This window comes from Centroberyx gerrardi, chromosome 8, assembly GCF_048128805.1.
Source record: "Centroberyx gerrardi isolate f3 chromosome 8, fCenGer3.hap1.cur.20231027, whole genome shotgun sequence".
Lineage (NCBI taxonomy): Eukaryota > Metazoa > Chordata > Actinopteri > Beryciformes > Berycidae > Centroberyx > Centroberyx gerrardi.
Genome location: NC_136004.1, coordinates 24,235,121 through 24,257,283, shown reverse-complemented (window position 1 = coordinate 24,257,283; position 22,163 = coordinate 24,235,121). Strand labels below are relative to the sequence as shown.

Here is a 22,163-nt window from a genome sequence, read left to right as displayed (position 1 = left end):
GCGCGGGTGGGCGTAAAGATCGGACAGACTGAAAAAAAAAAGAGTGGAGAGGAGAGAGCGGGACGGAAGAGTAGGGGGGGGACAAAGTTCCTCGTGTCCTCCAGGCTGGCCGGACGAGCGCTCTGCCTGTTCTCCCGATTTATCCGCTCTCCGCCTCTCTGTCTGTCTGTCAGGACGCTTCCTGCTCTGCGTCCGGCTATCAGTCAGCGTGTCTCTGTCTGTTCATGTTTCTGTCTCTCTCGCTGTCTCTGGTAATATCTGTCTCTGTATGTGTACGCCTGCTCTGCCACTCTCTCTCTCTCTCTCTCTCTCTCTCTCTCTCTCTCTCTCTCTCTCTCTCTCTCTCTCTCTCTCAGACCATTGCTTTGCGAAGTTGCTATTTTATTTTTAAAGTCCCCATGAAATGAACTCCCATTACTTTTACTCCCTGGAAAACAGAGTATCTTTCATGGTGACCTCATGCCGCACCAGTTGTATACATTTAAATCTATAATATAAATGTATACTATAAAGTGGTATTCATTTCTAACCAATAAAACCGTCAGATTTTTGGACAATCCCACCCCTCCGCACCCCTCCCATCAAATAAAACTGCCTTTCTCTCCCTGACTCATATTCCTTTGGTTTAGACTTTTGAATGATCCCTCACTGCATTGTGTCCCGCCCCAACACCCTGTTTCAACGGGACATGCATCAAGTCAAGGAAGTAAAGATGCCCTTTCATGGGCTCTTTAAGATTCATCACTCCATAGACTTTAGCCATATCTGAAAATGGGCATCTTGTTGCTGTGATAGCCCACTACAGAAAAACCAAAGATGCAACCACACCACAGTGGGAGGCTGATTAAAGGTGCATTTCGTGGCTCTGGGGAAGAAAATTGTCACGGGCTTGAGACACAGCGATAATTAGTGATCAAATGAAAACAACACTGTCTCGTACACGCTCGATTCAGGGCAAAATATTGGACCGCGCTGCTCACTGGTGTGAATCACAGAGAGATAATGAATGATCGGAAGAAAACAGCATTTTCCCCGCTGATCCCACATCCGTTCCTGTTAGTCCTCCAGGCGAGTCGATAAAACAAAGACTGACAAGCATTTGTTGGACAATAGGGATCGAAAAAGTCTCTGCTGAGTAGGAACTTGGTGAAAAGTAACTAATTCCAGCTACTCTACTTGCTGCGTTTTAGGTACAACAACTCTCTCCCTCTCTCTCTTATCATAATTTAACGTTTCCCCTCCTCTCCTCCTCCCTCAGTGAGAGACGACGATGATTTCCTGAGCCTGAGCGAGCTTCCTGAGACGTTCCCCTCCGACCCTCCGGAGCCCTTACCTCACTTCCTGTTCGAGCCCGAGGAGGGCTACATCGTCAAGAACAAGCCCGTTAATCTCTACTGCAAGGCCACGCCCGCCACGCAGATCTACTTCAAGTGCAACAGCGAGTGGGTCCATCAGAAGGACCACACTGTGGAAGAGAGGGTGGACGAAAACTCAGGTGGGTGAAGTCAAACGCACACACACACACACACACACACATCTATTTTAAGGGCTAAAGTGAGGAGAGGGTGGTGGGTGAGAAAAAAATGTCACACTGTGAGACGTGTGACGGCTCATCGGATCATACTGTGGAAAAATGGGTGGAGAAGTACATTGGGTGTGTATGAAATGTGTCATACAGAGAGAAATTTGAGAAGAAAATAAAATGTTCTTAAACTTTTTCAACTCAGGACTTTATGACAGAGAACATGGGTGAAAAAGCCAGTGACATGCGCAGGAAGAGAGCATGTCAATTAACATTTCAACACTGGACTATATATATATATTTTTTTTTTTTAAGAAATGCAATGCAGCTCAATGCAGAATTTATAGCTGTTATTCTAGTTATTGTGCGGGAATGTGTCATGTATCCGTGGCTGATGTTTGTACTCAGCTGTCACACTGCCAACATATAATGTGTCAGTGTTTTATTCAGTAGGAAACCCAGTGTAAGGCGTCTATTAATCAGATATGCAATAAGGGAAAAGACAAATACAGTAGATATGTGTAATTCATACATATCAACTGCATCCTTTAAAAAGATTTTCTCTGTTTATTTCTACAACTGACGTTATTTTCCATGTCAAAAAAAAGTTTCTGTGTCCCTGTGACCAGACTATTGAAAAGGCACTGTAAAATATCTAAAGTGCATGGGTTTAAATGGAATTAACTGCCAGTATTTTCCCTTTTAGAAGTTGACCTTTTGCAGACTGCAACATTTTGATTTGCGGGACACTGATGATATTGTGCTCTGTGTGGTATAAAGTTGCACCGATCCAGGAAATGTGGCCGACACAGGCAGTACATCAAATGGATAGCTCACACAGTGCGTACATTGTACTAAAACAAAACATTTTTCCTCATGTAGTCTCATCGGCCCGCTGTAGATAACCAGGTTAAACCTTTTATTCCGCCGTTATGTTTTCTCTGTAGTTATTTGTGCGAAAACGCGGGTCACATGTCAGATGTCTGCACACAGCTGTCCCGCTTGCCAACACCGTACTGCAATGTTCACGGGACAGTTTAATAGGATCCGCAGTGATGTGCTGGACTGCGGCCAAGGTTCCACACTTGTCACTTGACCGCACATGGTATTACTCTACATGTTGGCTAGGTAATGATGAATCGTCCTGTTGCTTTGGCGAGTAGACAAAGACGTACACAACCTGGTTTCTTAGACTTTTTGGGCCGTCGCGGGCTTAGCTCATGGGTCTCCACCTGTTTGTTAATGAGCCCGCGTCCCCAGAGTGAGTGATTAAACACGGGGGTTCCAGGCTGAAAACAGTTTAAAAACTCCTGATATATCGTACCTGCTAAATAAAATACACAGTAGGGTAAACAGTAGCGCAAATCAACATGTGGCAGAATGGGTTGGATGAATTTCTGTGAGGCAGGTGAGGGAAAATACATGATACATATTTTATGTGCACGTTCTTTGATACCTGTCAATGTGCACATTGCATATGCTTGTGAGGATTTGGTAAGGAAGCTTAACTTTTGATTCTGCCGTTAACTCAAGTTGACACACCGGCTTGTCCATCCAAGCTTTCCCCTTGTATTACAAAGCAGGAGCCTGGAGCCAAACATTGCACTGTGTGTGTGTGCGTGTGTGTGCGTATTCTTTGGTGTCCTGGTTGCTTAGTGGGTCTGCCACAGTACTAAGCCCCAGAAACAAACCGAAGCAACTGAGCAGGATAGTTTGATGTTTCCCCTGATTCGGCTGTCACATATGAGTAGTCGAGCCAGAGGAGAATAAATGCGCCAAAAGCCGACGAAACCTGAAAGAGGTAAACATGAGAGTAAGAGTAAAAATATAGATACAAATATAGAAACACGCACACAAACTGTGGCAAATAAAGAAAAGTTTTAAGAAGAGAGACAAGACAGAGCGTTCTCTGTGTGGGGGTGGGTGCGTGAAAGCAAACAAGACACCGCGTACGATATTAAAGGAGAAAGCTTCACTCCCTTTTCCTCTTTTCCTCTCAATCCCTCATCAACCGCCTGCTTTTTCCCACAGAGAGAGACAGACACGCCATCGTGATTACAGTCCATCTCTCAGTTCTTCTTCTCTCGCTCTTCTCCCCCTTTCCTCACCTTGCCTCTATTCTCCCCCCATCCATCTTTTTCAGTTCGTATCGGCCTGTGTGCCGCTCCTACCCCTTTCTCATTCCCCTCAACCCTGTATCATTTCTCTCCGAATTCTTAAACGCCCTTCTTTCCAACGTTCAATTCTTCTCTCCCTCTCCCTTTTCATCCATCTCTCTCCCTGGTTTCTCCTAGTCCTGCATTATTTCTTTCTGAATATTTTAACGTCGCTCTATCCGAGACCGCTTTCTTCCCCTGCTTTTCCCTCAGCCTCTTCCCCCTCTCTGTCTCTCCCTCTCTCTCTTTCTTTGTGTCTGTTTCCATTTATCTTTCTCCGTCTCTCCTGCATCATTTTTTTTTCTTTTTCGGAATACTTAAACATCCCTCTTTTGCTCATCCCTTTGTTGTTTAGTCATCTCCCACCCTGGCACTTGTCCTTTGGCTCCTAAAAACTTTATGTGCCCTGAGGAGATTTTAGATTCCAGAGTGAGGAGTGAGCTTACTGCCTTGCATGTGTGCTGCAGCGATATTAGCTTGACACACACACACACACACCAACAAAAACACTTTTGTTTTTCTACACTTGTGAGGACATTTCATTGACTAACCCTAACCCTTGCTGCTAAATTGCCTAAGCCTAGCTTCTAACCTTAACCTAAATCTTAATTCTGCTCATATCCACTCTAACCCGAACCTTGGGCCCATGAAAAAAATGTTCTGTCTTTTTTTTTTATCTTTCTGTGGCTTTGAGAACATTTATCCTTGTATTTCTAAACTTGTGAGGACCTTCCACTGACGACATCCATCCTCTAACCCCAAACTCTAAACTAGAACATTGAAGAAGTGAGGATTGGCCAAGATGCCCTCTTCACAAAAAAGAGCCTCACTTCTTCCTCACCAACGGGTTCTCAGAAGGACAGAAGTACACACACACACACACACACACACACACACACAGTCACCAGTGGTTGAGAGAAATGGACTAAGAGAAAGACAGGAAGGTGACATCTCATCATCTGTTTTACTCATTCATGTCCCCCCCCTCTCTCTCTCTCTCTCTCTCTCTCTGTCTCTCTTTCTCTCTCTCTCTCTGTCTCTCTCTCTCTCTTTCTCTCTCTCTCTCTCTTTCTCACAAAGTCTTGCTAGATACCGTTTCTCTCCCATAATCTCTATCTCTGTTTTTCTCTTTTCTTTCCCTCTCTGTCTCATTGGCTGTGTTTACATGCATGGAGTGGCCTGGCCGCTGGTCATACTCGGGTAGACGGTCTTATTTGGGTTAAGCTGTTCACGCCTTACCCTCAGCACCCTGCAAATGAGTTTCTTCGGAGCCATGAATAAACCAGTTAACAGAATATCCCTGTCCAGCTGCGGTGTCTCGCCCGCAGCTAGAAAGGCCCGCCAGCAAAAAGTATGAAGAGGTGCAGCCACCAGGAAAGAGATGATGATCCCAGAAATTAATAGTAATAAGTTATGCTCGGCACCATGTTTTTATTTACATCGAAATGTACCCATAGCCTTGTGTGAGTCTGACTTTGCGCACGGGAAAAAGGAAAAGTAAAAGAAGTTAAAAGGAGTAAGATGTCTACATGCCACAGTAGCCCAGACTTCTATGTGCATGTGCGGTAAACGCAGCCGTTGACTCCCCCTTTCTCCCTCTCCGCCTCTCTTTCCCGCTCTCTTTTTTCCCATCCCTCTCGTCTCCGCTAACAGACACATCTCTCAGCGTTCATTACTGACATCATGTGCAGCTGCTAGTCATTTATTAGTCTCACATCAGCCGTTCATTTGCTAGCTGTTGGATTTCAGACTGTGCGTTACGTAGGGGAAATTCTGTTCAATTAATGACCCGTGGATCTAGGTGCTCGTATGTGATGAACGCCACGGGGGATATCTCAAGGATCAGGATTACCCAGTTAGGCAGAAAGCTGACAAGCAAATCGATCCATTTTGAACAACATCAAGTCCAATTTAACTTTGACATTGGTTCCCGCGGATGTCTTGCAGCCACACTAACCGATGCCATCTCATTAGGAACAACACTTGAGTTTCTTAATTATCATTTCAGAGTTGTGTTTGTAACTGTGTATTCCTGCCAGAAATAACCCTCAGGCCTGGGTAAAAAATGAATATGGTTTTAAATATTTGAACTACTTAAGATATGCTTAATTTATCTTGTACCAAGCAATCACAGTGTCGTTTTTCAATAAAAAATGGATTTGCTTCTGTTTTTTTTTTTGTTTTTTTTTACTCCTGATGGACACTTCAACTCTCAAGCACACCAAGATCCCCACAGACATAATAAAAAAATAAACAGATGTGCAGCATCAAGAGCTGTTGAGGGTTGGAGCTCTCTGGAGCTGGGGCAGTTTTTGCAAAGTAAATGAGTCCTCGTGTATTAAGTCAGTTATCAACACATTTTTTGTAACAGCTCTATTTTGGACTGCAGTGCTTCGACATATGCTGTTTATTTACCTCTAAGCTAAAGTGATAATGTCTTGCAATGCAAAACAAACCTCAGAGAAATCAAACAGTCGATGGTAAGCTAATCTAATGTAAACTCCATTATGTCATTGTTCCCTCATGCAAGGCACTTCTGAACTCCCTGCAAAGAAATAGAATTAGAGAATGAAAATTAAACAGCGATAATGAGTAATAGAGACATATTATCCAACATTGTCCTTTTTCAGTAAAGTGAAGCTCATATAAAGCTAGTGTGTGTGCATGCCCACTGTGTGTGTGCTGTTTGTTTGTGTGGAAACGTAAACGCTGTAAGCTGTTTTCCCCTCTATGTTTCCTGCTGTTTCAGAGACACAGCTAGCAGCTATGGCCCCCATACTGCTTTTATTTCCTCTGTCTTGTCTTTCACTCTCACTTTCTCTCTCTCTGTCCCTCCCTCCGCCTTTCTTTTTTCCTTCTCTTTCTCCCTCTCTCTCACTTTCTTTCTCTCTCTGTCCCTCTCTCCCCCTTTCTTTTTTCCTTTTCTCTGTCTCTCTCTTCCTCCTGTTTCTCTGTTCCATGCTGTTCTGGTCTCTACTCTAATTTCCTCTGTCTGAAACAGGAGAGAGCATAGACAGATTAAACCTGAGCTGGAGAAAGCAGGGGATGATGGAGGGATGCTGATGGAGGATGCCTTTGAGAGGGCTGGAAAGGCCAATAGATATCGGGGAGTCACACTGAGGGGAAAGATGATACAAATCCTACTATGCTGTTTTCTCTCTCTCTCTCTCTCTCTCTCTGTTTTTATTTCTCTCATTTTAAAAACTTTTTGAGCTTGAAAAGGGAAGTAGGTTTGAATGCTGGAACATGCTGTATGGTTTGATCTTTGGGATCAAGAAAAAAGAAAACAAAAAGAAAATACAGGAAAATCTTGACATGAAACCAGCCTAAAAGCCGTTTGTGTGTGCAGACCATGTTTTTTTCTCTTTGTGTGTGACGCCCTGCACCAAAATAGATTTGTAATTTCCAAAACGTGAAAAAGGGAATACTGTCGTTGGTATTGTCGAGGAGAAGGACGGGGAGATAAAAGGAGAAAAACGAGGATACAGCAATGAGTTGCAGTGGTGGAAAAAAAGCAGGAAGGAAGGATAGATGGAAGGTAAGGAAGGAATGAAAGATGGAAGGAAGGAGCAATGAGAAGGAGAAAGGAAAGGAAGAAGGAGGAAAAGAAGGGGAAGAATGAAGAGGAGAAACAGGAGAGGGAGCGGTAGGATCCGCAGCATTATCTATATCATGATGTCAAGCTCCACTTGCAAAAATCATTACACTGAAGCTCTTCAAGGGAAGTACATGAGGGCGAGATCTTACTGCTGAGACAAAGACTCTTTGTGATGGTTGTGGAGCACAAATGATTTCTCAGACACACTGAAATGTAGCCCAGTCAAGAAAGAACTAATGCAGTAAATGCCATGTTGATGATTTCTGCTTCGCTGTGATATGAAATCCCAAGGTTTGTGTGGTTTAATTACTCAGTTTGTACTTACATCGACCAAATCCAATCAAATCAAATCAAATACAAATCAAAGCTGCCTCCCTACAGAAATTCGTGGCACTTTAATCCAGCTGCATTATCGGCAATGAAATTTCTCTAGATCCCATATCTTATGCTGAAGGGCATTACCAATGTTTATTTAAGCAAAGTGCATACTACCTCAGTATATCTCCATTAGCCTTGAAGTGTGCTAATGACATATTGTGTACTAGGTTACTTACTTTGTCTCCATTAGCCAAAGTGTGAATGGTTATTAGTCTGCTAGCGTTGGCCTGTGACTGCCCATCCACACACACACACACACACACACACACACACACACACATGCACTGTATTGGCTTGGCTGATTTGTGACCTCTTTCCCTCCTTTGCTGCCATCTCACTCTTATCGATTTCTTCTCGTCTTTTCCTCCGTCTCTCCTTCCTTCTCTCTCTCTCCTAATGTTTCTCTTCCCCTCTCTCTCCTTCTCCCTCTCTCTGGCATCCCTCCCATTGGCCTCTACCTTTATCCCTCCAACTCTCTCCCCCTTTCCTCTCTCTCTCTCTCTCTCTCTCTCTCTCTCTCTCTCTCTCTCTCTCTCTCTCTCTCTCTCTCTCTCTCTCTCTCTCTCTCTCTCTCTCTCTCTCTCTCTCTCTCTCTCTCTCTCTCTCTCTCTCTCTCCCCTTCTCTTATACTGTGATTGTCCACTTTCAATTATTAACAACCATCAAGGTTTATAAAGGAGGTCAATTACCTTCTGTGTCAGTGGCTCCTGATATACAAGACAGCTGTGTGTGTGTGTGTGTGTGTGTGTGTGTGTGTGTGTGTGTGTGAGTGAATGTGTGTGTGTGAGCGTGCATCGGTGTGAATTTGCATACATACAGCAGTGTTTATTGCCTGATTTTGTGTGTGTATATTTCTGCATGCGTATGTGTATTTTGACTCTGTGTGTGTGTGTGTATGTGAGTGTTCGTCTGTGCATGTGTGTGAGAGAAAGGTAACGCTCTATCCTGTGTGAGATTGTGTGTGTGTGTGTGTGTGTTGGTGTGTGCATGTTAAAAAGAGAATGCAGTTTTGTCTGTGTGTGCTTTTTTTCACGGTTGCAGTTCCCCGTAGATTTGCTGTTGTGTCCTGGAATGTCCTGGTTCACTGCCTCTTTGGAACTATTGGAGGACACACACGTGCGCGCTAAATGACATTCACACGTGCGCACACAGTCAGACACAGACACACACATGAGAAGTATTCAAACCTGGACCAGGAGGGACTGTGATGATCAATCAATGTCAGCGTGGCAGCCATCAAGACAGAGAGCGTACAAACACTCTCTCACTCACACAACCACAGACAGACATACACATACCTGGCTCACATGCACACACACACACACACACACACACAGTCTCTGTGAGCGTGCAATTGGCCACAGTCTGGTGACTTTGCTCCCATCAATGTCCTGGCTGATTTCCCCCTGTCTCTGCTGGCACAGAACTCAGTCAACTCAGAGTCTCTCTCTCTCTCTCTCTCTCTCTCTCTCTCTCTCTCTCTCTCTCTCTCTCTCTCTCTCTCTCTCTCTCTCTCTCTCTCTCTCTCTCTCTCTCTCTCTCTCTCTCTCTCTCTCTCTCTCTCTCTCTCTCTCTCTCTCTCTCTCTCTCTCTCTCTCTCTCTCTCTCTCTCTCTCTCAACATCTCTGTCAACCATATAGAATTGTGGTGTTTTTGATTTGTAATTGATCATTTCATCATTGTTACATCTGATCGTTTTGTGTTAATGTCACAATTAATGGTGGTTAGTAGCTGTGTGTTTACATTAATTAACAACATTAATTGCTTTGCAAAATTAGCTTGTTGGCTAGTCAGAAAGCCAACAAAACCAAAAACCAACTGTTTGTTTGGGTAAACTGAACTCTTCTCAAGCAAGACTAGGAATAAGACAAGGCCATCAGACCATTCACTTTTACTTATGTTACTGAATGGACCTACACCCTCACTACCACTGTCCTTTTTAGATCTCTCTCTTTTGTCTCTTGTTGTATATATTTAGCCATTAGCCTCTGTCTAGTTTCTAGACCTCTATTTCAAAGGAACTGGCTGCTCAAAAAGTTGCTAGACGTCACCAGATGATGTTATATCCTTTGCATATGAATACATTTGCTACAGCCCCCAACACAAAGAGGGGGGGCGATTGTCTGTATGGGACCCCCCTGTGATCATCAGACCTTTTGGATTAGTCAAGCAACTAGCGCAAATGTACGTGCATCAGTATCAGCCGAACCAGTTTGTCACTAATGCTTTGGGAGTCAACGGATTAACATTTCTCCCCATGGTACAAAAAAGTAGCAAGATTTGTTGCGAGTTGGTTTGTAGAAATAAAGTTGCCAGGGGAGTCTGAATAGTCACTAAATCTAGAGACAAAGTCGTCAAGCTGGCAACAGTGGTTGCTAGAAGATTTGTGATGCAACCGCAAAGCCTGTATTGATCCCTGCAGGGTGTCCAGTCATGTGCTTTGGAGCGCCAAGAGTCTGCAGGTTTTCCTTCCAGCCAAGGACTGCACCAGCTGATTTCACTGATTAGTTGTTCCCTCTCTGCTTGAAGGTGTGCTAATTAGTGAAATCAGCTGGTGTAGTGTTTGGTTGGAACGAAAACCTGCAGACTCTTGGCCCTCCATGGCACATTCTCTTTTCGCTTGCCAACCCCTCCACAGGGAGTCATACTGCAGGGTCACCTGCGTACAGAACAGCCCCGCTGGAGCCGGTCGGGACCCTTCAGCATGGCAGATGCTTGCCGACACGGAGACTTGAACTTGTATCTCATGCTGTCTCTTACTTATCTATATCTATATCTATCCATATCTACCTCTTCATATCTGCCTCTCTCTCTGTCTGTCAATCTCTCAGTCTCTCTCTGTATTGCTGATGAAATAATAATAGCCAGCTTTTCTGTTTTCGTCTGCTTCTTTTCCCCACAGGCCTGTCTGTTTGACCTGTCACTGATCACATTCAAACACAACAGAGCTTCTGGGTGCTTTTTCCCTGTTCCCTGATCTCTCTCGTTTTCTGAACCATTTAGCCCCGCCCCTTTGTGTGTGTCTGTCTTCATGTCTGTCCTTGACTCTCTCTCTTTCTCCCTCAAACACTTTCTCTCTTTCTCAGATTCTTTTGAACCACTGAAAAATAATTATTTATGTCTATTCTGTTATTGTTTTCCTATTGTCTTCACGTATATGTATTGCTTAAAAGCACAGAGAGACACAGAGAGCGAGAGAGAGAGAGAGAGAGCGAGAGAGAGAGAGAGAGAGAGCTTAATAGTTCAGAAAACGAGGAGATGGAAGGAAATGCATGCCTTTTTATTTAATCACATGCCCTGCAGAATTTTTTGTACCCTCTGTAGTGTTTGAGTCAAGCTAATTCATATTCTATGCAATAATTTAAAAAAGATTTCCAAATTGTGAAAACTTCTTAAACTCTAAATCAGATGGTTGACACTGGACTTAATTACCATGTCCTGTCTTCAAACACAAAGATGTGTTTGTAAATGTTTCTAATTAAGAACAAATCCAGTTAATTATAACACAACTCATTAATTTTGTTGAATTTGTGTAGATTAATTAATTGACTCAGCATTCAGCTGCTCTTTGTTAGGCTGATGTAAATCCATCTTAGAAAACATGTTTTTCCGCCTTCCTTATCACTTGTATGAAAAAGGCTCTTATCATCGGTCTCCCCACCAACATTTCTTCAAATTTGATAACAACATGAAAAACTCCTTACTGCTGTAAGCTCCTGATGATTCATCACTTTAAATTGAGCTCTGACAAACTGTACAGTCTCAGCTTTTTCTCCAAACTTGGACTGGTGTTGTCATGGTACTGTGCAGTATACTTAACGAAATAAGTGGCTCTTGTTGTTGATTTCATGTCATAAAATGCAGTCATATTGCTTCCATATTATTTTTGTTTCTTCCATGCCACTTTCCCACAACTTATCCACTGCTGAAACTCAAGGTGTGAGAGTTGGATGCAGTGTTGTTAACTCTTCCAAGGAAAGTAGCTATTCGCTGGTCACAAAGTCGCTAGAAGTTGCCAGATGATGTCATACGCTAATTTGCATATGAGAAGAACAGTGATCAGACCTCTTTGGATTAGACAAGCAAGCACTGCAAATTTACTTGCTTCAGCATCAGCTGTACCAATTTGTTTCGCCAAATGCATTGGGAGTCAACTTCAACATTGTTCCCCACCGCTCCTATGGTTGAAAAAGTCGCTAGATTTGTTGGTAGTCGGTTTTAAAGTCTGAAAAGTCACTCAGTCAAAGTCGTCAAGTTGCCAACAGTTGTTGGATGTAAACAAATAGTCACTGCAGAAAAAAAAAATCATGTAAAAACTCATGTTTGCAAAGTGTTTCATCAGACTTACTATAGATTGAGGTATTGATATACATGCAGTCATTGTTGAGGGTAGAACTGTGATTGATAGAAAACTGTAGCCTATATCTCTGCTCTGTTACCTGTCCTCACTTTTTAACTTCCAACTCCGATTTTTCAAGTAAATGGCAATAAAAATGAAAGTCCAGGACTGATAAAGCACATTCAGTGCTATATGTATTGATGTGTTTTCACTCACTTTCTCACTTTTTCTCCCCTGTTGACAAGTAAACTTTGTTATGAGCATTGACACAGAAATATTCAATGTTGTGCACAGTTTTGTGATTGATAGAAATGTTGGTGACGGTATCCGCTTGTCGTCTTGATACTTGTCTTCCATTTTTCATCTACTTCTTTCCCCTCACCTCCCTCAGCTGACAGGAGTGGTTTTGTTTATGTGAAGTACTGTCATGCTACAGAGACCTAAGATTCCATGCTTGTCTTCTCACAACAGAATGATGGGAATGCTCTAAGCAATGTATCTAAACAAAATAAGACTTTGAGTGATCTGGGACTTTTTTAAGCCTCAGGTAATTCAGTTGCTTTCTGCCCGGCAACAACAGCTTTGTGAGCCTTCTATCAGCAAACAATGGAAACTATTGGGGCTTTGCTGATTTTCAACAGCGCAACTCTAGATCCAGTGACACCTGTCTTTATATGTTTGATATCCCTTATGTCTATTCCTACTTTTGGCTTGACATTTTTTTGCTGTGTTGACATGACATTCAAGGAAAAAAGGGAGACTGTTTCCATGCTGGGTGGAGATAGGTGGAGATTTGTGATTGTCAAAAGTATGTATTCTTTGCAAGTTATCTGCTGTGAATTTACAGCCTTACTTTTAGACCCCAGTTGACATGAAAACTTTGGAGACTCCAGAGACAAGACACTGCAGATGACACTGTAGGATCAAACAGCATATTTTGTAAAAAAAATATAAGAGGTTCCTTGTTGCACCAAGTTGCAGTAATTTGCATGTACTTACTTACTCCTCTTCATCCCCTATGGGACATAAGGCTGCAGTGAGCTCTCTCCATCGCATTTTGTCCTTGGCAACATGTTGCGCCTCTCCCCATGACAGGTTCATCCTGTTCAGCTCCTCTGTCACAGTTCTGCGCCAGGTGGTTTTGGGCCTCCCAAATTTGCATGTAAACATAGCCAAACTCTTGGGAACTTTTGGTGCTATGAAGAATAAATAAAAAGCTTCTATATATAGCAGCAGACCTCATCCGTAATTGTTGGAATAATTGTTGAAAAAACCTTTTATTGACACTATATACAACCTTTTTGGTAACTTGTAAAAACTTTGATTGTAAATGTAACTATTTTTTGATACATTTTAGTGGTAGTAGCCAATATATACCATATAGAACACATATAGAGCAAAAATTAAGACAAGGTTCTATAGTACCACTACAAAGCTCCCCAATAATCACAGTTAAGGAATCTTTGAATAGCCTTTTTGCCAGACCGCAGAGCAGGGCCGGCCAATAATAGTATCTATCCCTAACCGACTGACTGACTGACTGACTTTCCCATACATACTAGGCTCGTCTGTGGCACACCATCACAATATCCCCACAAAATCAAAAGTTGGCCAATGTATAGAAATTGATCTAAATCGCTCTCTATGCGCCTAATACGCGTATCATGTCATGTCTGTCATTTAGCAATGCACAGACCAGCAGCACTGACAGAGCCTCCCATTGTCAAAACAAAAGTAAAACTTAAAATTCCACAATTTGCTCCAAACTTGCCTGATTTTGTAACAGTAACACATTTTAATCAGAGATGTGTCAAACTGCTCAACACTTAGAGTTTTATGAGTGCAGTGTAAAGACAGGCATATCGTCCCTGTTTACCGTTGGATTCCACTGGACACTGCTGTCACAGTAGGTAAGGACAAGTAATTAATCCTATTGAAATTAAAATGTAACAGTTCCTGACAAACTGTTCCCCACAGGCTTCATTTGTGGTCCTTGCCTAGTATGTGTGCCTAGTGTTTTTAAAATTCAGTCAATCCAGAGAACACAAACACTGCACTTGGTTTCTGTTCGGCAAACCTCTGAACCAATGAACACCTGGAGACTCTTGGCACTCCATGGTATGGTTGCCCATCCCTGCTTTACAGTAATGATTTCATGTTCTCCCTGAGGAGCACACTTGTACGCACGTACACACACACACTGAGAAAGAATCCTATATATCACCAAAAAGTTCTCAAGATTCCCATGATTCCTCTCAGATTACAGCTCGAGAAACTCTGGATCTTATCTTTTTGAGTGTGCTGTATTCCTCAAGAGAGCTGGAGCTCTGCTCTTGTTTTCGACTCAGCAAACCAGTGTCAGATTGGTGTGTCTTTTTAGCTTCTGCCTCGCTGAGAAATATAACACATTTCATCATTACAACCATTGATTTTCCCTGCTGTGAAACCAACTCGGCTCTCCCCTGATGCTCTCTCTATCACTCTGTATATATCCTCTGCTCTTACTTTGTTTTTTTTCCCTCTTTTACCTCTTCTTTCTTGTGTTCTTTTCCAGCCACACATTGAACCCGCTTTCTGTCTGTTTTATCACACACCTGTAACTCTCTCCCCTCTTAGTCCACTGCTAATATCATGTCCCTGTTTCCCTATACCTGCAATACCTTGCAACACACGTCCTGCTTTTAGTCTTAGTTGCCCTTTGAAACCTCTCTACCTATACTGTATGATCCCAGTATCACCACATTGCAGTCCAAAATCTGTTGTCAATCTCAGCATATGATTCATTGCTTTATACCCTCGATTCTGAACTTAAGTAGTGTGTAAACAAAACGAAAGTAGTGCAGTGGCACAATGATGGAGTATGGTGCTCAAATGTGTGTATTTCTGATTTGCATTGAATAAAAAGACATAGAAAAAGCCTTTTTTGAGACCACCACTTTGAATTGAATGTGCCACTGGTTTGATGCATCAAAGTAGTCACCTACTGTAAGTCCTTAAAAACTGAGGAACACAGGAAAGAGAGCACATGTTGTATCATCAGAAATGACCAAATCAGAATGCCATGCTATTCAATAATTGTGCACAATGAATGGAAAGCCAAAAAATAAAGCTGTTTTTTATGGTAAAGCAGTTTAATGGTCAGGCATATGTAAATTAAATCTCATTATTTTGCCTACATATTTGTTTATAGGTGAGGCCATGCAAATCAAGCTTGCACCTAATTCAGTAACAATTTGCAACACCAGCTCACCCAAAATATTGTAGATCTTTTCAAAAGTGGTGTAAATCAGAGTTTGGCCATTCATATTGGCTGCTGTCATTGCTGCAAAATGCGAGCATTGTTGCTAGCAAGTCAGGTAAGCAAGAAAGAAAGAAAAAAAGGGTGCTATAGGGCGCAAGGGTAGCCTTGGTGGTTTAAAGCTGAAGCACACAACTGGTGATGAAGAGGGCTATTTACGTGTGCAGTGCTCTTTTCGAGGGCATGTTTGCGGCACAACTTGATTTGCATAAATTTCTTAGTGAATAAGACACAAAATCAAAATAACTGAGGGCTGTATTTACTAAGAGCCGCGCTAATTACTACAGTGCGGAAAAACTTAATGGACACAGCTTTTTCCAGTTTGACGCCTGATTTATTACGACCACTTATGCAAATCAAGTCAGTTGCAATTTTCCAATTAGAATACCTGAGGCGCAGTCCCACACGCCGCAGCATCGCTCTCCAAGCAATAAACAGTGAGAGAGCAGACTGTGATATCTGTAGCTGCCACCGTCTGCTGGAACGAACCACAGGCCAGGAGATGAAGGGTTACCGCAAGTTTTGACATCAGAAAAAATATTTTGTAATGCGTGGCCACGATTGAGTAAAACATATGCACGAGTTACTAAAGATATTAAATATATGGGTAAAGTGTGGGCACGGTACAGGTGAAGGATGTGAATGACATATGTAAAGCATGGTTTTGAGCATGATTTTTCAAGAGGTGAATCAAGTGTGTCTTGTTCAGTATGATTCTATGCCTGATGGCAAGTGACTCCAATATTTTGTGGGATTTCAGTCCAAGGTAAAAATAAAAATGAATTTACTGCAATCTCTCAGTCTCCATCTGTACCATCAGAAAATGGTAGCAGTTACTCATAAAACCATTTTTATTTTTTTAAACTGTGGCCATGCTTTATATAAATCATGCCCACACTTAACCAAAATCTTGCCCACACTTCAGTAACTTGTGCACAGGCTTTATTAAATCGTGGCCATGCTTTAAAAAAATACAATTTTCCCATGTCACCTAGCGGGTTCCGTACATGACTCCTCATAGCCGGAGATTTCAGTGTGTTTTTTATTTCATCAAGCAGAGATAATATAACATGACTTGGGGAAACTATGATTTCTTTTAATCTCATCTTCTGACATTTGAAAGAGAGTAATTCTCAAATGGAAAACATTCTTATTTATTTCTCATTATTCTCTTTCTTATTTTCTCTGTCTGTTGTGCCTCGGAACAAATAACAGCAGCCATGGCTTTCTCAGGGAGAGAAGTTAGGACGTGCTTCCTCTGGGCGTTAAATAATGTGTACAATTATGCCCGTTTTGCTTTAGTATATCGATGGGAGTGATCAATTTCAATAATCTCCTCCTCCAGTTTTATAAAATACAAAATAAATACAAATTGCACTCGCAACACAATCTTAGTGAATCTGGGCCTGAGTGTTTTTATCACTTCTTCATCTTCAGAACAGCTCGTTGCCCTTTTACCTCAGTACATCAATTCAGTTAATTTCAAATTCAATTCACAACTTTATTGATGTTCCCATAAAGAAAAATGAGTTTACTCTTACTGCCTACTTGGCTGTTTTTACTCCTGTGCAAGGTAAAAACCATAACTATTGGTTTATACTTATATAGATTGCACCAACGTTTGATAATATTGATACATTAGCTTGTTTTCCCAAATCCTAGATGCTACTGAGCAGGCTCTTGTGCAGATATTCCATTGGCATTTTGCTAAACAATATGCATACTTTTTCATCAGTACTTTACTAAAACAGTTGCATAGGTTATCAGCATTCTACCATGTTCATATAGCACTTACATTGTCAGCATTCTACTAAAGTATGTCCAGTTTTTTATAACCGTTGTCCTCAACAATGTGCATAAGCATTCCACTTCTCCATGTGAATAGATTTTCATATTTTCTTCAAGATCACTCAAGGAAACACTTTCATTGCTACATGCACAAGCTTTTGTATGCATTCTACTACCATTTAGGTAATACCTAACCTAACCTAACCAGCTAAGGTTTTGATAAGCAGTTTAATAAACCATGTGCATAGCTTCTCATAGAGCGTGGTGATGTGGAAGCCATAAATGTGTCTACATTTTCCCATTTTTTGATTCAGCACAGTCCTGCTCATTAGTTCTTACTGTCTCCCCAAACCCCATGTTTCCATTCATGTACCATTCCATATGCTTTCTTTGCATTAGTTTGAGTCCATTTGCTAGAACTGGCTGTCTAGCTCTATTTGAACCATTCACTTTAATTGCCTCTCTATCTGCTACTGCTTCAGCAGTAGCTTGCTCACTACTTTCTACTCCACCCCCCCACCCTTTGCCCTCTGTGTCCCTGTGCTGGGTTTTCACTCACTGTAACTGCCTACCTACTAGTTGTCTCTGCTTCAGTGTTTTGCTCGCTGGTTATAATTGCCTCTTTAGCTACCATTTTCTTAGCTGCATTCTCTCTTGCTCTCTCCCTTGCTCTTTCATTTTAAGCTGTGAAGCCATAACAATCTCCCTTGTTTGCTAGTTTGCTCCAGCGTTGGTTTTCACGCTACTTTTTATGCCTCCTTTGCTCTTTGCCCTCACGGCTCATCTCTTTCTCTCCCTCACTGGCTGTCAGGTTTGTAGTTGGGACCCAAAAGCGGAACACACCAGGCAGAGGCAGGGGTAAAAGTTCAACCAAAGTCCAAATCCAAGTCAGAACCAGATAATCCAAACAATCCAGGCAACAGTACAAAAACAGTGAGCTCAGACAGAATCCAGTAGGCAAGCAAAAGGACATAACAAGTTATGGGCTACAGAAAACCAGGAAACAGGCTAGAAGGACACACAGGAGAAAACACTGGGACGAACTGGCAAAGACTGACTGACAACACAAGGTATATATACATCATCTAGCTAACGATAAGTGGAGACAGGTGTGCTTTGATGGGCTGGCAGAAGATTGGCTGGTAGATGATGCAGAGGAGGCAGAGACAAGGTGGAACAGGTAAGAGCGGGAAACAGGTAAACCAATCATTGGAGCTGAAGCAGGAGGGGCTGGATGTATGGGAACTGGACACAGACACACAGAGCAAAAAACAAGACAGGCAAACACAAAATGAACTGAATATGCATAATGAGAAAATCAATGGACCTCGGCTGGATTCCTGACAACTGGCTATTAGCCCTTGTTGTGCCAGTAGTACCTTGCACACTAGCTTTTTACTTTCTCCTGAGCTCTTTGCCCTCTTTGCTATAACATCCTTGCCGTGTGAATTGCCATATAATAGGATTCTATATTCAGAGTTGCCATCTTCATGTCTCATGTCTTTATGTCCCTTTATATCAATCTTGATCTTTTTTACTCTTCCCAGCTCCCAGCTAGCTTGCCCACAAGCTTTTACTGCCTTTCTTACTCTTTGCCTTCTTGGGTTTCTCTCTAACTCCCTTGCTAGCTATTAATGCCCTTTAGTCCAGCACAATCTTGCTCACTAGATTTTACTTTTTGCCTTTGCCTCTATGCTTGCTTGCTTACTATAACTGTCTCCCTATTTCTCTAGTGGCAGCAACTTACTGAGAGTGTTCATGAGCAGTAAGTCAGATTAGTTGACCCCCTATGGATAGGGTAGCTTGGGTCTTTGTAACACTGCTGAACCTGCCAAGATCTTTTTTCATCTCCCTCAATTTACCCCGGTACTCCCCTCATACTTTTACCTAATTCCCATCTTTATCTCCTCTCCGTTCCTTTCCTTCTCACGTTTTATCGCCCTCTCCCTCCCCTTTTCCCTCTGTCATCCTTTCTCTTCCTCTCACTGTGCCTCTGATATGCTTTCTTCTCCATTACTTCTACCAGTCTCAGGCATTTTACGTCTTTCCTTTCCCCATATTTCTCTCCTCTCCTCCTTCTTAATCTGTGAGCTTAACCCTCTTTTTTTCTTCCATCAGTCCCTCCTTGCTCCCTCCTCCTACCTCTTTTCTCTTCATTATTCCTTTGCTCTCTCACACATTTTCCCATTTTCTCTCTCTCTCTCCCTTGCCTCTTCTTTCCCTGCTGTACACCCGCGTTCTACTTTCCCCTCCCCTATGCCTCCTATTTTTTCATGCTTCCTTTATCCTTTGCTCCCCATTCCGTCTCTTTCCTCTGCTGTCTCCCTCTATCTGTGCTCCCTTACAGTCCTATCAGTGCGGTGCAGCTATTTAAACCTCACACTTATTCTTCACATGGAACTGCTTTCAAAACACAAGAGAAAAGAAGGAATTGCAGAACGGTCTGAGATAACTGGTAGAAGAGCAAAGTAACAATCTTACTAAGTTTATATTAAATCCAAAGTGAATCTACTCAGTAAATGACCTAGGCTTGTAAATAGCAGGAGATATTTTATGATTATCCCCTCCTCTATTTACTTGCTAAGTTATTTACTGTGTTGTGCTTTGAATTTAGTCATGAATCTGTGGCTCTGCTTTGGAGTCACTGTAATCTTGTGCAGTGCTTCGACTTAAGCTTCTTGAACGATTGTCAAAGCCGTGTCACAAGAGTAGAAGCGAAGAAACAGTCTAGTAGACTTTAGCTTCTACTCTGGTGATATTGTGATGAGTATCAATGTCTTCCATGAAACCTATTCTGCTGTGCTGGGAGGCTTCTTTTTGCATTTTGGATGCAAATCCCAACTCACAATGTAAATGACGTGACAAATTTTGCATCACAGCTATAAGGACTTTTACACATGGAATGCGCACACACACACACAAACACACACACACACTCACACTCATATCACACACACTTAAAGGATAAGGCTGGTGTTTTTTAATGCATTGCTTACCGTCAACAAATCCTGTGAAAATAACAAAATCGGCAATGATTTTGTTTTGCCAGCAAATCTCGTCCATGTAGCCGGTGCCCAATGAAGCCATGTCCCAGCAGCCATAGAACTCCATTGTATTAAAAAAACGGTTAAAAACATGTCACAGAGCCATGCCGTTGCTCTGGGCAACATATTTCATCATCGCGATGCACGCGATGCCTCCTCAAACAACTTAATAAGCCGGCTGTAAACACTTTGCGATCTCAGTAAAGTAGTTCTGTAGCACCGAAAATAGTCCCCGGCGTAATGAAGAATTTATTCCCATTTGAATTTGATTTGGTAATAACTATAACAGCCTGACTTTTCATGGTAACAGTTAGCGATTTTTAAAATTGAAACTATGTCTTTGTGAGCTGTATTTCAAGGTTTTTAGCTTACAATTGGAGCCAATGAATTCCGGGTTGACGGCTAAAAACGGTACGTGGGAAGTCAGAAAGTAACGGGAGTAGAGCAAACACATTGTTGATTTTGTTATTTTCATAGGATTTGTTGACGGTAAGCAATGCATTAAAAAACACCGGCCTTATCCTTTAACTTCTGCCTTTCCTTTACATGTCTGGTGGTGAGGGAAGCCATACACCAAAACATGCACACACACACACACACACACACACACACACACACACACTATGTCACACACTCTTACGTTCTGCCTTTCCTTTCCACAGGTCTGGTGGTGAGAGAAGCCAGTATAGAAATTACACGGCAGCAGGTGGAGGAGCTGTTTGGTCCAGAAGATTACTGGTGTCAGTGTGTAGCCTGGAGCTCCGCTGGAACCACCAAGAGCCGCAAGGCGCACGTCCGCATCGCATGTGAGTACAAACAACACAGCTGAGCATGCATTCAAGGGATAAATGTGGGCAAACAAACATACAAATATACGCGAATGCATAATATACAGTATATGAGTAAACAGGTGAGTTCCTGCACATATATTCATATTATGAGTATGCATGCTCAACATGCAAAGACACACAGCGGCAGCAACACAAACACATAGCAAACACACACACACACACACACACACACACACACACACACACGCACACACACATACACACACACTGTCAGCACCTCCACCCTGCTGGGTCCAGTCCCATGAAGAGAGCTTTATGTGAAAGACAGCAGAGTTTAGAAGGAGAGAAAGGCTGACAAACACAAAATCCACTCCTGCAGTGAGGAAATCTAGTGTAGGCTTTCAGTTGAACTTACCTTCCCACATCATACAGCCTATTACCCAGTTTAACTTATTGAATTAATAAGATGTGTCATCCATTGTACATTATTTTGCAGTAGTTCTTACCTTCCAAAGAGCTAGTTTTGTATCTATTTGGCTATCTTTCAGTGTGAAAGGCATATAGTAGTCGTACAGTATCAACCAGAGAGAAAGACTCCTATGCAGGGATAGAGCTTTCAACATTGAGTGATGCATGATGGGGGACTATAACCTTAGTCTACCATCAGTAGCTTCCTGTTATGGTCTGGTGAAGAATTTAATAAGACAACTGGGAGTCTGATTATAAGGTCACTCAAAGAGCACAGAACAGACCAGACCCAAAATTACCCTAGCAGACAATGTACCGTGTAACACTGCGTACACAGTGATCGAGTGGGAAAATCACTCTAGGATTGTGATACCCCAGCCATAGTTCGGGGAAACAGGCTGAATCCTATTTGAGCGATGGTGGCTCGACAGCTCTGCAGCAACTACGTAGCAAGGGAGTTCAGATGTGTGATAGAAATCACCTAAAACAAAGCCTTGTTTGTTCTTTCCACATAAGCCTCATATAACAGAATGGATTGTCCCTTCAAATCTCTTGCCTGAGATTTGAACCCACAACAGTAGTTTCCCAAGCATCATTGCTCCGGTCAATTCAGCCATATAAGACAACTGGGACTTGTCTGAGTGCTCAGGTTATGGAAAGGTCAGCCAGAAAAGAACTAACGCTAAATAATCGACTCCGCCTCCCTAGTTTACCCATCTTACCTACAGTGTAGCTCTGGTTGAGTGAACTCTCAATGGGACAACTGGGGCCTCTGATAGAG

At 42.3% G+C, this 22,163-nt stretch overlaps 1 protein-coding gene across 1 annotated transcript in view; it reads left to right on the top strand.

The window, feature by feature from the left end:
* Positions 1-22,163, top strand: part of unc5ca (unc-5 netrin receptor Ca) — a 215,972-nt gene that overhangs the window by 102,817 nt on the left and 90,992 nt on the right. The window contains exons 2-3 of the mRNA XM_078284992.1: positions 1,259-1,495; positions 20,786-20,929. Of these exons, the coding sequence (XP_078141118.1) occupies positions 1,259-1,495; positions 20,786-20,929 (381 nt within the window). The remainder of the gene's footprint in view (positions 1-1,258; positions 1,496-20,785; positions 20,930-22,163) is intronic.